The 13,720-nt window shown below is 55.5% G+C and overlaps 1 protein-coding gene and 1 long non-coding RNA gene across 2 annotated transcripts; one reads left to right on the top strand and one right to left on the bottom strand.

Moving 5' to 3' along the window:
* Positions 1–6,914: 6,914 nt before the first annotated feature.
* LOC141973694 (uncharacterized) lies at positions 6,915–8,677 on the bottom strand. Its single transcript, XR_012635590.1, has 3 exons — positions 8,606–8,677; positions 8,143–8,260; positions 6,915–7,164 (listed from the first exon to the last, which is right to left on the bottom strand). It is a non-coding gene; the product is annotated as an uncharacterized LOC141973694 (long non-coding RNA).
* A 2,642-nt stretch (positions 8,678–11,319) lies between these two features.
* SPAG8 (sperm associated antigen 8) lies at positions 11,320–13,490 on the top strand. The gene is made up of 5 exons (XM_074931499.1): positions 11,320–11,707; positions 12,519–12,838; positions 12,970–13,084; positions 13,211–13,273; positions 13,356–13,490. The coding sequence occupies exons 1-5, from the start codon at positions 11,330–11,332 to the stop codon at positions 13,488–13,490; spliced, it is 1,011 nt and encodes a 336-aa protein (XP_074787600.1). The 5' UTR covers positions 11,320–11,329.
* Positions 13,491–13,720: the final 230 nt, after the last annotated feature.

Genomic DNA, 13,720 nt, shown 5'->3' on the forward strand with positions numbered 1-13,720 from the left:
AGCATTCCCACATCTTGGAAACACCTTCCCCCAGTCCTCCCTCCTTCCCTGTCTCCGCTTTGCTCCCCATTACTCCACATCCCGATTTCTCCACCTCCTCGCCCCCAGAGGCAACAGGGGCAGGGAATGAGGGTTACAGTCAGTGCCACTGCTCCTGCTCCTTCCTTCTTGGGGGAGGACTCCTTGCATTCTTCCCCTGCTCCAGTGTGGGGTCTCTCCCACAGCAGGCAGACCTCCATGAACCTTCTCTGACATCTTTCCAATGGGCTGCGGCTCTTCCCGAACTGCTCCAGCGTGGGTCCCTCCACGTGTTGCGGCCCTCCCAGCGCTGAACTACAACAGCGGGGCTTCCCACAGAGTCCCAGCCTCCTTGGGCGCAGCCACCTGCTCCAGCGTGGGGTCCTCCACGGGCTGCAGGTGGGCATCTGCTCCACCGGTGATGTCTATGGGTGCAGGGCACAGCCTGCCCTCTCACCACGGGCTGCAGGGGGTCTCTGCTCTGGCATACCTCCCCCACTCTACTTTCTTCAACTGACCTGCACAGGTATTTCCCTCACAACTCCTCCTTACAAATCCCACTCCTCCCACGCTCCCCTTCTTAAATAAGTTATCACAGATGTGCAGCTACCATTGCTAATTGGCTCAGCCATGGCCAGAGGTGGGTCTAACTTGGAGCCAGGGGAGCTTCAAAAATGATCATTCAAATCCATATTCATTATTGTTACAGAGGCTCACAAATAACAATCAAAAATAAAAAAAATATTATTAACACAATTAACTGCCCCCCTGCAACAATTCAACAGCAGATTTGAATGCCTGTAAGAGGACAACAAAACACCACTCCCTAGGGTTTAACAACCCCAAAAGCCTCTATCACACACCTAACAATGAGGACTCTCAACCTCGAGGAACTTCTCAGGCAGCGACCTGACCCATAGGAACCTCAAGGAGTTTCCTTGGCCAGCACTCCAACCCAAGGGGAGAGTCCCGACCCATAGGAACCTCAAGGAGTTTCCTTGGCCAGCACTCCAACCCAAGGGGAGAGTCCTCTACTGCAGCATCCCACTCCAGGGGAGAACTAGTTCAAAATGGCTGCCCCAGGGGATTCTGTTTATACTCAGCTGGATCTGATCTGTGGTCAATAGCGGCTCCCATTGGCCAAAGGCCCCAACTACCATGAAGCCGGGAGAACAAGGACAATCAGTAACTGCTACAGTCCAGCTGCCAAGAAGCCCTGTTTTCACTGGGCGGGTGTGCCTGCCATATGATCCACCTCGTGACCACAGTCATGATACGGCTGGTTTCCCTGAAGTGGTGGTGCAGTCACCTTTTGCCTCCAAAGTTAAAAGGGAGCGCAGTCCAGTGAGTTTCAATACTCCTTGTGGATCCTCATTCCTATATAACTATAGAAATAAATCTCAGAAAAAAACATACTCTAACAGGACTCTACTACTTACACACTAATACAATCTATTACAGTCAACTGTAGGAAGCTGATTAACCATTCTAACAAGGAAGATTCAAATATATCCAGTCAACCAGTTAATGCTTAATACAGTAACTATTGCCTCAAGCCTCTTGCCACTTCTTCATTTGTTGACCTAAAGTGGTGTTAACATAACCTGGACATAAATACACTTTCCTCCTCCAATAGCACAAAGTTCAATCATGTTCTGAAAGGTACTAAATTCACGAGATTCATTCACCACCACGTTGTCATCCAAGTCTTGATTGTCCATCACCATTACCAATCAGGATGCCAAAGCCATATGTTTCTTCAAGATCCTGAAAAAAAAAAAAAGGCCTCAGATTAGAACCCAGGCATCAAGTTAAAAGTCAGGGATCGTACTCTGTGTGTGCCCACTCTTGAACCACCCCAAGAAGTAAGTGACTCCCCTAATCTAATTGAATTGGTTTTGGTGTGAGCATGTAGCTAAATCATTGCTTTAACCCCTTCACCGTATTTCCCTAGTAAAGAACAAAACACGCCTAGTAGGATCAGATAATACACATAATGACCCACTCAACAACCAAAACAGAAGTCCTATGGTGAGCTTCTGAAAATCTGCAAAACACAAACAGCGGGACAATTCACCAGGTGTGAATTTGGTGATCCTTTCCAGGTGTGTCACTGTCTTTCCACGCTTGAATGAGCTTTTCCAAGGCCATAGCAGGCATACAGTGTATTAAATACTGGAAAATCTCTTTTTCAATTTCCTCAGACCGTGAGAAATTCTTTAAGTGTAGGCGTTGATCCTTAAGAGGGTTGTGTGCGATATTTGAGTGCGATATAAACCACATGCTGAAATAATGGTGTTGCACAGTTCCCTGGTTACGGACCATCCCCTGCTCACTGCCTCTTTAAATAAATCTTTGCTCCCTCAGTGACCTCCCTTACCACTCTAATAAGTGCTCACATTTCTCTGTTTCCTTTGTACCAACTCCCACACCTGAGCACTGCCCTCCCCTTCAGTCACCATTCCATATCCTGCATTTCCACACCTTCCCCTTTCTCCTAGAGGATGCACCAGTGAACCACCTGGTTTTAAGGTGGGGCTCGAATGGAGGAGCAGGTTTTATGCATGAGAGAGGAGGGTCAATGTCTGGGCTATCAGAGAGCAGATCTTGTATTTGGACCACTTCAGGTCTTCCCTCCCCGCCTCCCTGTGTGTCAATAATGATATAACTGTGCATTCGCTGCCTGACTCCCACAGGAGGGGTGTTACAGATATTTTAACCTCTTCTCCGGGCATGGTTTTGGGGAGCTCTTGAGTCAGTGCCTTGTGGCAGTTGTCAGAGTGCCGATATCCCTGGGGTAGACGTGTGATTGTAAACCCCATGCCTTCCCATGGGAGAGCAAAGTGATCTCTGTTTGCTTCCTGCAAAGGGGACCCCAAAGAACCCGTCGCCCCATCCCAGGCCTGGTGGGCGTGTTCCTGCAGGGCTGCACCCAGCCCAGCCACACCAGACCCCACAGCGGCGAAAGGGTCTGGATGGGCATTCAGCCACCAATAAACAACTGGTAATCACCACCTTTGGTTTGGTTTGCCAACTGGCCACACTGGAGAACTATAAGGTGAATGTGTATGACTCATAATCTCTCTTTTTTCAAGATCATTAATCACCTCTAAAACACCTCCTTTGGCAGCAGTTGGCAATGGATAGCGAGAGACACAGGTCACTTTAGATTGTGGTATTAAAGGAGCAACCTGCAAAATTCTTACGTGAGTAACCCCTGTCCCCCTACCTCCAAAACTCCCCTGTCTGGTAAACACCACTGTTTACCTGCCAAAACATCAAACCCTAACACAGTTAATTTTTAAGGACTTAAAGTCACCTCCACTGCTGTCATCCTCTTTTTCCCTGGTAACCAAAACTGCATTCACACTATGTGACACTTTTCTACCGCCCCTATCTCATACATCACTCAATGACAGCCGCCTTTTGTACTCCCTCTGCCAATTCCAACAACCCCTTCACCTTAATGGTAACAGGTTCTCCCCTCTCCTTAGGGTCCACAGCCCCAGCCCAGTAAGCCCCTCGAGATGTCACCAACTGGTTACCCACTGGTCCATCACTCCAGGACCCCAAAACCCTCCCTCTTCATCATTACTCAACAGAATTCAGTCCCGCGCCCCCCCCCCCCCCCCCCCCCCTTGAAGAAACCCTCCACAAACACTTGGTTTCAGTTTCACCTGGCTTATGTGAAAACAAACTGAAGTTTGCTAAGCTTGGCTCCTGTCCAGAGGGTCATACAGACAGTGGTCTGGGGGTTCCCATCTTGTGGACCCATATGCCTTTCTGTTTTAAAGAGAGGTCCCACATTTCTTTCCTCCAATTCCTTGATTTCCTCCAAACTACTTTCATCAGACTCTCCCCAGATGACTCATGCCATTCCTGAAAGTCCACACTCATAATTAACTTTAGAATCTGAAAAATATTAGTAGGCTTTTTGCTCATGCCAACATAATTTCAACTATTTTTTTTCCCAATAATCACCTTCTCTCACTTTCTTGTAACAATTCTATCTTCAATCAGTTTCCAACCACTTCTCTAAATGATCTTTCTTCACTACTACAAAGTAATCCTATACCTGAATCAAACAGCACCTAAAATGGCACACATGTTTTCTTCAGTTTGCCATCCCAAAAACTTCTGTGGCTCTGTTCTAACTTCTTCACAACTGTCACCAGACCCAACCACTTCTCCACACATCTGGGAGGGCAGGGACACAACTATGCTTCTGCAATAACTCCTCTATCGACACCAACATATGACTACACCAATTAGTATGTTACAGAGGCTCTCAAATAAACAAACAACAACCAAAATTTAAATATTTATTATCAACACAAATAACTAGCCCTCTGCAACCATTGAGCCGCAGGTTTGAATGCCCATGAGAGGAGAAGAAAGCACCACCAGTCCCTAGGCTTTAAGAACAACCCCAAAACTCTCTATTACTCATCTAACAATGAGGACTCTCAACCTCGAGGAACTTCGCAGGGCAGTGTCCCGATCCGTAGAAGCCTCAAGGAGTTTCCTTGGGCAGTGTCCCAACCCAAGGGGAGAGTCCTCAACCACAGCATCCCACTCCAGGGGGGACAAGCTCAAAATGTTTCCCTGAGGTGATTCCATTTATACCCAGCCTGATCTGATCTGTGGTCAATAGTGGCTCCCATTGGCCAAAGGCCCCAACTACCATGAAGCCCGGAGAACAAGGACAATCAGTAGCTGCTACCCTACTGTCATTGGGTGAGTGCACCTGACGCACACGTACACGTGTTGGGGGGGTCAGCATCTGGGCTGGTCCCCAGGCTGAGCTCCCCCTACCCACCCACCCCCAAATAAAGCATCTCCTTGGTGGGGCTTTGTTTTAAGGGCCCTCAGGTGAGAATGCACCCAAGGATATAATTGTTTTAACTGTGATAGGTACATTCTGGGGAGGGCAGATAAACCAGCAGACACCTGTTGAAATCAAGATAAGGAACTTGAGAAACTCTACAAACAAAGCGATGAGCCAAAACAAGATTTTATATGAAAGACAGACTCACAGTTCATGGAAAGCACAGTGATAGACACCTCTTCAACAACCACTAGGGACCACCAGAGACCACCGAAGACCCCCTTGGAAGACATTTCAGAGATCCCCAAAATTCAATATGTTTGTGCAATGTATTAACACATGCATTAGATTCTTTGGAAATAGGTGAGTACTTCTTGGAGATTACATAAATATTGGAGGGTTTTATTGTATATGATGAGTGAGCCTTTGTCTCTTGGTGTGCACGTTAGGTGGAGCGATCCCCCCTGCATCCAGCGCTGCAATAAATGGAATGCCTGCTTCTGAATGATACACTGGTGCTAAGATGTTTATTCCTGATTTCAGTGACAGCTTTGGTGGCTGTGTGTTGGGGTGGCCCTCCTGGGGGTGGGTGTAGCTGGCCTGGGCAGGAGTGGCCTCAGGTGTCACAGCAGCAGGGGGACACAGGTAGTACTTGGTTCCCTCTACTTGGATGGTGGGGTGGGGCTCTGGGCTCCCCACATCCCAACCTGCCCACGCTGGAGATACTCTGGAGCCCCCAGTCAGAGCAAGAGGTTTTTGGGGGGTGCCCACGTCTCACAGACAAAAGGCCCATCCTGATGCTGAGCAGGGGGGAGCAAGCTGGGTGCCACAAGTGTGTCCCTCAGTCAGTTTGCAGATGACACCCAGTTGGGTGGGAGTGTTGATCTGCTCGAGGGTAGGGAGGCTCTGCAGAGAGACCTGGACAGGCTGGAGCCATGGGCTGAGCCCAACTGGAGGAGTTTCACTGAGGGCAAATGCCGGGGGCTGCCCTTGGGCCACAACAACCCCCAGCAGCGCTACAGGCTTGGGGAGGAGTGGCTGGAGAGCTGCCAGTCAGAGAGGGACCTGGGGGGGTGATTGACAGCCGGCTGAACAGGAGTCAGCAGTGTGCCCAGGGGGCCAAGAAGGCCAATGGCATCCTGGCTTGTGTCAGCACTGGCGTGGCCAGCAGGGACAGGGAAGGGATCTGACCCCTGTACTGGCACTGGTGACGCCGCCCCTCAATTTCTGTGTTCAGTTTTGGGCCCCTCACTACAAAAAGGACATTGAATGACTCGAGCGTGTCCAGAGAAGGGCAATGGAGCTGGTGCAGAGTCTGGAGCACAGGTCGTATGAGGAGCAGCTGAGGGAGCTGGGGGGGTTTAGTCTGGAGAAGAGGAGGCTGAGGGGAGACCTCATCGCCCTCTACACCTCCCTGACAGGAGGGTGCAGAGAGCTGGGGATGAGTCTCTTTAATGAAGTAACAAGCAATAGAACAAGAAGGAATGGCCTCAAGTTGCACCAGGGAAGGTTTAGACTGGGTATCAGGAAGCATTTCTTTACAAAGTGGGTTGTTAGGTGTTGGAATGGGCTGCCCAGGGACGTGGTGGAGTCCCCATCCCTGGAGGTGTTTAAGAGTCGGGTTGACCCAGCGCTGAGGGATCTGGTGTGGTTGGGAACTGTCAGTGTGAGGTTAATGGTTGGACTGGATGATCTTCAAGGTCTTTTCCAACCTAGATGATTCTGTGATTCTGTGATTCCTTGAGCTGGGAAACATCCCAGGATTGCCAGCAGCACCCCATGCCCGAGGCTGCCGACACAGCCCCACTGCCACCACACAGACCCAGCACCCCAAGTGCCCCCCAAGCACCCCCGTGTTGCTGACAGAGCCTCACGCTGGGCACTGGTGTGTTTCTGCCTTTGAAAAGTGAACCAATGGCACTAAATTGAACTACAAGCACTACTTGCACTCTTATTGCTCCCCACCCCAGAGGGTCCTGCACACCCACATACCACTGTACCACCCCACAACTCTGTTGAAGGATTTCACCAGACTCTGGGTATCTCTAGGCTGGCTTTAGTAACGGCTCAGAGTTGGGCCAAGTGCCCTTCTATAGATGATATAACATACAATACAAAGAGTCTTTGGTGATTTTCCAGGAACTTTCAGCTCTCAAATCATCATCAATTTCAAAAGTCCATTGTATTCCACAGTTTCGGCTAGTTCTTATCGTTCCATTCTAATTCCTCTTTGGACACCACTGCTCACTGATGCAGCCTTCGGTCATCATGGTTACTTATCTTCTGAACAATCTTCATCATAATTCACTTCTAGACTTCTGAGAAAAGACTCAAAATGTTCTATTTAACATATACTTAATCTATGTCTAGCTTTTCATTACCTAGCCTTTCTAAGTTTCTTAAACTGTCAGGATTGTCCCTAGAGCACCTGTGCTCTAATAATTAAGCCTATAAAACAATATCTATTTATTGATTATTCCTGCTATTAATAATATCTTATGAGAGTTTTCTAAAGCTTGTTCCTTTTACAACTTGCCACACCGCTGGCACGTGCATCCCTGTGCAAAATGCACTGTGCTGCACAGCCCAGACCCCCCGCGCTTGCACCACTGTGTGAAACATTTTCCTGCGCTGAGCAGAGCCCTTATGTGTGCACCACGGTGTCAGACGGTGCTGCAGACATCAGAGCCCCTGTGTGTGCACCCCTGTGCAAAACACACTGCGCTGCACAGCCCAGGCCCTGTATGCTCACACTGTTGTGCAAAACGCTGCACTGCGTACAGCAGAGCCCCACGTGTGCACTGCTACACAAAAGGCATTGCACACCCCAAGCTCCATGTTGTGCTGGCACCACTTTGCAAAACACGGCACTGCAGAGCTGTCCTGGTGTGAGCCCAGAGGGCAACTCAACTGAGCACCATGCAGCCACTCGCTCCCCTGCCCTACCCCCGGGGAATGGGGACTTGGAGGGGTAAGGGTAAGAGACTTGGAGGGTGAGATAAAAACAATGTAATAATTGAAATAAAGTTACAATAATAATAGTAATAATAGAAAATATGAACAGGTAATGCACGATGGGATTGCTCACCACCCGCTGACCGATGCCCAGCCTGTTCCTGGCTTGTGATCCCAGAGAGGAGAGAATCCTGAAACCACCATCCCAAACACCCGAGTGCAGCTTCCCAACCAGCCCTTCTCTATACGCTGAGCACGACATTAGGTGACATGGAATATTCCACTGGCCTGCGGGGGTCTGTTGTTTTGGCTGTGCCCCCCTCCCCCAGCCTCTTGTGTACCTGTGCACTTGCAGGCTGTGAGAAGTCCTGGACTTCTGAGCAACAGCTAAAACCACCAGTACAAATGTTCTTCTCACACCGAATCCCAGACTGAATCCAGAACACAGCACTGTTCTAGCTAGTAAGAGGGAAGGGATAAAAAACCCCGATTATCTCTGTCTTAGCTGAAACCAGGACAAAACACCAGACCACCTGGGCGTGCACCACTATGGAAAACATAGCGGCTGCACAACCCAGACCCCCTGTGCACACACCACCCTGCAAAACACGTTGTGTGGAGCACCGCAGACGTCCCTCCACCCTGTGCGTGCAAAACACAGGCAGCACTGCACACATGCAGCAGCACTCACACACACAGACACACACAGCCACACACACTCTCTTGTTTACACGTGTACTGCAGAGACGTGCCTGCACATGGCCGTGTCTGCCCCGTGAGGGGTGCACACACATGGGGGCTCACCGGCACACAACTGTGCGCTCGTCGCCGGCACACAGCCGTCCTGCTCGCTCCCTGCCCTGTGCCCCTCGTCTCTGCCGGCACACTGGGCCGTGGCCGAGAGCCGTGGCTATATTTAGCGGCGGGGGCCGGTGTTGGCGCTGTGTACGTCCCACCTGGCACCGCCGGCGGGGCCACCTGGGCCCCCGCCAGCCGCGCAGGGGACCGCAGCCCGACGGGGAGAATGGTGGCTCTGTTTAGCCTCCGGCTCATTGGCGCTGGCGGCGGGGGCCCCCCGGGAGCAGCATGGGGCTGTGGCAGAGCCCTGTTGCTTCCCCCCCCCCCCGTCACCAACACCCAGGATAGCATGGGGAATGTTTTCGAGGTGCAAATGAAGTTTAAAAATGTTGGATGATGCTGCTTCCCGCCTCCGAGACCTGCTTGAGCCTCAGCATGCAATGGAGCCACTCTTGGACATGGGACAGCCCTGCCTCGAGGCTGGGGGCCCCAAAGAGGGGCTGAGGATCCCTGGGGAGGTGGAGACTCCAAAGAAAGGCCAGAGTTCCCCAGCTCCAGCTCACCCGGAGCAGACCCCCAGAGTTGCTGTGCCCAGCAGAGGCCAAGTGTCAGCACGCGAGGTCAGGGGATGAACGGATGCCTGCCATCGCATTTCCTCCTGAGCCAGGTTTATTTTGTCAGTTCCTGAGCAGCCCCGGGACAGCACAGCGGTCACAGGCCCACAGGGTTGGGCTGGGGTGGGGAGGATGACAGGGGCCAATGGCTGTTTTCATTCCTCAGCCAAAGACTATCACAAATGACGCAAGTTCCCAAAAGAGACGGGCAGGGGCGCGGCGGGGGATGTGTCAGCTGGCGAGAGGCAGCCAGATGTGCTCCAGCAGCTCCGGGGCTCCTGCCCCACGGTGAATAAGCCGGGTTGCAGCCCCACAGCAATGGCCTGTGGTTGCCCTACAATGAGTGCACACCCCGGGGGTAGCATTGCCAAGATCCCTGTCCTGCTTGTGGTGCCTTCAGTGTCCTTTCAGTGTTACCCAGACACCCATGCTGGCTGCCCTGAGGACAAACCCAATGTGTCTGGTGGGGAATCTGGGGATGCTCCTGTTCGGCAGCAGGGCTGCTGCTGCCCCAGCATGGAGGGGCCCCCCTTTGCAGAGCCTGCGCTCTGGAGCACGTCTCTCTCTTCTTCCCACAGCTGCGTGGCAGATGGGCTCAGAGGATCCCCTGCTTGGCGTGGGGCCGAGTGCCTGGAGGCAGGAGCAGTCCCCACTGGGGGCCCCGGCTGGCCAAGGCCAGAAAGGCCAGGCACATCCCCAGCCAGAAAAAACAAGAGGCCCCCAGGGCCGAGCGTGCAGCGGCCTCGGCAGCACACACCGCAGAGCGCTGGAATAACAGCCCTCGCGCCGGAGCATGCCGCGTGTTATCAAAGGGCCCTTCTTCTGTCCGGCCTCCGCGGGGATGGGGCCGGGGGCCCAGCGAGGGCTGGCGGCAAGGGGAGCTGCTCACACCTGCTGAGGAACCGACCGGGCCCGTCCCACCCCGTCAGCCCGGGCCAGCCGTCGGGGTCCCTGGGGCAGATGGCGCACACCCGCGGGCCAGGCCCAAATGGCGGTGGTGGGGGTGTCACTTGGGCCGAGTCGCGGGGAGCAGCGTGTCCCCAGGTGCCCCGGGCGGGGCACGTCCCTCCTGCCTGCCCGGGTACGGTGCCCACACGTGTCCGCCCGCCACCCTGCCCCCAGGCCAGGCCCTGCGACCTCCCGCTGGGCTCAGAGCTCCTCCCCAGCGCTGCCGGTGGGGGCTCCGAGGCAGCCCGGGGCAGGGGCACACGGACCGCCCAGGACCGCGGACCCCCGGCCCCCCGCCCCGGTCCTGGATCCCAGCCCGGGCGCGGACCCGCGCCACGCGCCTTCCCCCTTCCGGCCCTGGCCACGCCCCCTGCCACGCCACGCTTATCCTCCCATTGGTCCCGCCCCTTCAGGCTCTCCGCCAATAGGAGGTGCGTACGCACCCGCCGCCACCAATGAGCTTGCGGCCGTGGGCGGGCCGCGGGCGGTGTTTACCATCACCATGGAGACGGAGCAGGGTCAGCCCCGCGCAGGCGCCGTAGAGCCGTGAGTACGGCGGCCGGGGGCCGAGACCCCCGAGGGTGCGGGGTTAAGGGGTGTAGGGTCTCAGGGCGACCCCCAAGGGAGACACTTGGCGGGCAGGGGCCTGGGGGGGGTTGGGGCAGAGCCTGGGGAACATTGGGCCGACAGGGGGGCATCAGAAGTTGGGGGGTCGGGGGCACGGCATGGTGGGCGGGTCGCACCTGCGGAGGAGGTAAGGGGCAGAGCCGAGGTAAGGGGTGCTGGGGGTGCAGGGCTCCGGGGGTGGGGGGGCATTGGGGGAAGAGCCTGGGCTGGGAACACTGCAGGGAGGATGTTGGGGAAGGGGTGAGCAAGGGAGGAGACGGGTATTATGGAAGAGGAGACCCCTCTGGTGCACAGACCCAGCAGCAGGCACTGCGTCTGCCCCCCAAAGGGAGAGGAGTCCCTTGTGCCCCACCCCGGCGTGGAAGTGACACTGCAGGGGACCCGGGATCCCCGGCCTCGGCCTTGCCCACACTGATGAGGTCTGAGGACAGGGTGGTGAAGGATGTTCCCCACCCCCTTTGCTCAGGGACTGTCTGCGCCTGCAGTGTGGCTCTGACCAGGCCGCGTGCACCCCGTGTGCCCTGGGGAGAGGCCACCGTGCATGTTCAGGAGCAACATCCTCCTGTCTGAAGTGCTCAGGGAGAAGCTCCAGTGCCACAGGGAGACACTGACAGCCACGACTGAGATACCCCAGGAGATGTCAGCCACAGCTGAGGAGCTCCAGGAGATGCTGTTGGCCACGGCCAAGCTGCCTGCTGAAGCCCCAGCAGCCATGCCCAGCGTGGTGCCACCCACTGAGGTTGGGAGCCATCCCTGTGGGGTCGAGCAGCTGCCCTGCCCTGGAAAGTGGGGAACTTGCCCCAGCGAGGTGCCCCCCATCATGATGCCGGTGCTACCTGCCTCCCTGCAGTCACCAGCAGAGAAGCCCAGCCGGTTGGTGCCCCGGGGAAGCTGCTTGATCCACAACTGGCAGGAGGAGGTAACTCCCCACCATGCCTACGGTGCCATAAAGGGAAATGCCCCTTCCAGACCTGCCCCATCATATCCCACATGCTGATCCTGTGAATACCCTCCACTCCAAGGCAGCCCCCTCTCTTTAAATAGCTGCCCTTGGCTGAGCCAGCACTTGCTGGATGACCTTGAGCCCAACAGGATGGAAAAGGGATGAAATTCAATAGCACAAGAGCATGAGCAGGCTTGTGGGGAGCGACGGCAAGGCTTTGGGAGGGGAGTGGGGAGCTTGCTGCTAGGGCAGCGGGAGCTGGGTGTCACAGCCCGTTGCAGGGATGTGGGGATGCCTGCTTGGGCAAGCCAGGCTGGGGAGGACATAAGCCAAACCATGGCACAGCCTGGGGAACCCCACAGTTTGTTCAAGTGCTGTAAGGGTGCTTGCCCAGCTGTCGGGCAGCCTGGGCACTCAGGGGTTGGGGCAGACGTACGAGGCTGGCTGACCCTGGGCAGGCAGAAGTCAGCCCTGCCCAAGCTGCAGGTACCCCATCCCCAGCTTTTCCGGGGAGACTGCTGGAAGCACTGTCCCCTTCTTTTTGTAGCTTGTGCTTCTGCAGCTACTCCCAAGGCTTGTGCCAGGCACCTGCCTGTGTGACGTCCTTAGGTATGGGGCAGTGCCCCTAATTTGTGGATGCTCAGCAGGAGGGGGTGACTCACCCTCACCTCCCAACCCTGCCCAGAGCCCGGTGGGACTATCAAAAACCTAAAAGCCGGGAGTGGGCAGAGGCCACTGCAAGGTGGGCTCCTGCCCCCTTCCCACAGCCCCCACTGTTCATCCCCAGAGAGCCACGAACCACCTGGACTCCATGCCAGGGTGTGAGCCAGGCAGCGAGGGCTTCACCTACCGGCATGGCCACCATGGGCTGCTGGTCCACCAGCTCCTCTCCTGGCTCACCGACAGCACCACCACGAAGGACATCTACCGCCCACCACACAGGGCCCTGCTTCTGGGGCGAGGTGAGGCTGAGCACTCCCACCCCTCCAAGCTGTGTGACCCCCCCAAAAGGCAGCAAGGGGATCTTAACTGCAGGGCTGATGGCACCCTCCTCCCTGCAGGGCAGCGGAAGGCCATGCTGGAGTCCATGCTCTACCAGAAATACAGGCAAGCCCAAACCCCTGTGTGCCACCCACCCCTGGAGCCATGCCCTGGATGAGGGGACCCTGCTGGGGGCGCCTGTCCAGGCTGGGGGGAGACTCCAGTGCTGAGGGGTGCAGGGTCTGTTCTTCTGGCAGGAAGGAGATGCTGGAGAAGATGTGTCCCCAACAGATGCCCATGGAGTTGGTCTCCACCACACACCAGGACTACCACGCTGGGGGCTGCCAGTTCATGCCATTGCCCACCACCCAGGTACAGGCAGGGGTCAGCTCCTCCCTGCCCCCAGCTTGCAGCAGCCCTCAGGGAGCCTGCAAGGCTCCCGTGTCCCCCTGGCCATGCTGTCCCCCCTGCCCACTGTCACATTGCTTCCACCTGCAGCCCCACAACTACTGCACAGAGCAGCCCTGCAGCTTCTGGCTGGAGCAAGCCCACCAACTGCCTGTAAGCACCCTGGCACCCTGCCCTGGCAGCACCCAGGGGACTAGGCTGCCAACAGGGACCTCTCCGCTTCCTTCCCCTTCAGGGTGTCACCAGCATCCGCAGTTGGGACAGTCCCTTTCGGAGGAACGCAGCCTTCTCCACTCCCATCACCGAGTACCTAGAGCAGCCCCTGCCCTGTGTCCCCCTGAGCAGCTGTCTCAGGCCCCAAAAGCAATAAAAAGCAGCAGGGCACAGGTAGTCCCAGCGTCTTTGCTGCCTCAGGGTTGTCCTCAGGCTGGGTGTTGGGAGGGGGAACACCATGTCCTTGTCATCCTGATCCCTGTGGGGCCATGCAGCTCAGGCGTGGGGACACCCTCCAGCCCCTCTGCAAGTCACTGCTGCCCCAAAACATGCCAGGGCCCCAAGCCTCCTTCCTTGGGCAGGGAAGGAGAACCGCTGGCACAGCCC

The sequence above is a fragment of the Athene noctua genome, chromosome Z (genome assembly GCF_965140245.1).
Source record: "Athene noctua chromosome Z, bAthNoc1.hap1.1, whole genome shotgun sequence".
NCBI lineage: Eukaryota > Metazoa > Chordata > Aves > Strigiformes > Strigidae > Athene > Athene noctua.

What these genes read in the sequence shown, in the direction of transcription:
- SPAG8 (XM_074931499.1), top strand. Translation starts at nt 11,330, where the DNA reads ATGTTCAGGAGCAACATCCTCCTGTCTGAAGTGCTCAGGGAGAAGCTC. An exon ending in TGCCATTGCCCACCACCCAG is followed by an intron (nt 13,085 to 13,210) that starts GTACAGGCAGGG and finishes TTCCACCTGCAG; the next exon opens with CCCCACAACTACTGCACAGA. An exon ending in AGCAAGCCCACCAACTGCCT is followed by an intron (nt 13,274 to 13,355) that starts GTAAGCACCCTG and finishes CTTCCCCTTCAG; the next exon opens with GGTGTCACCAGCATCCGCAG.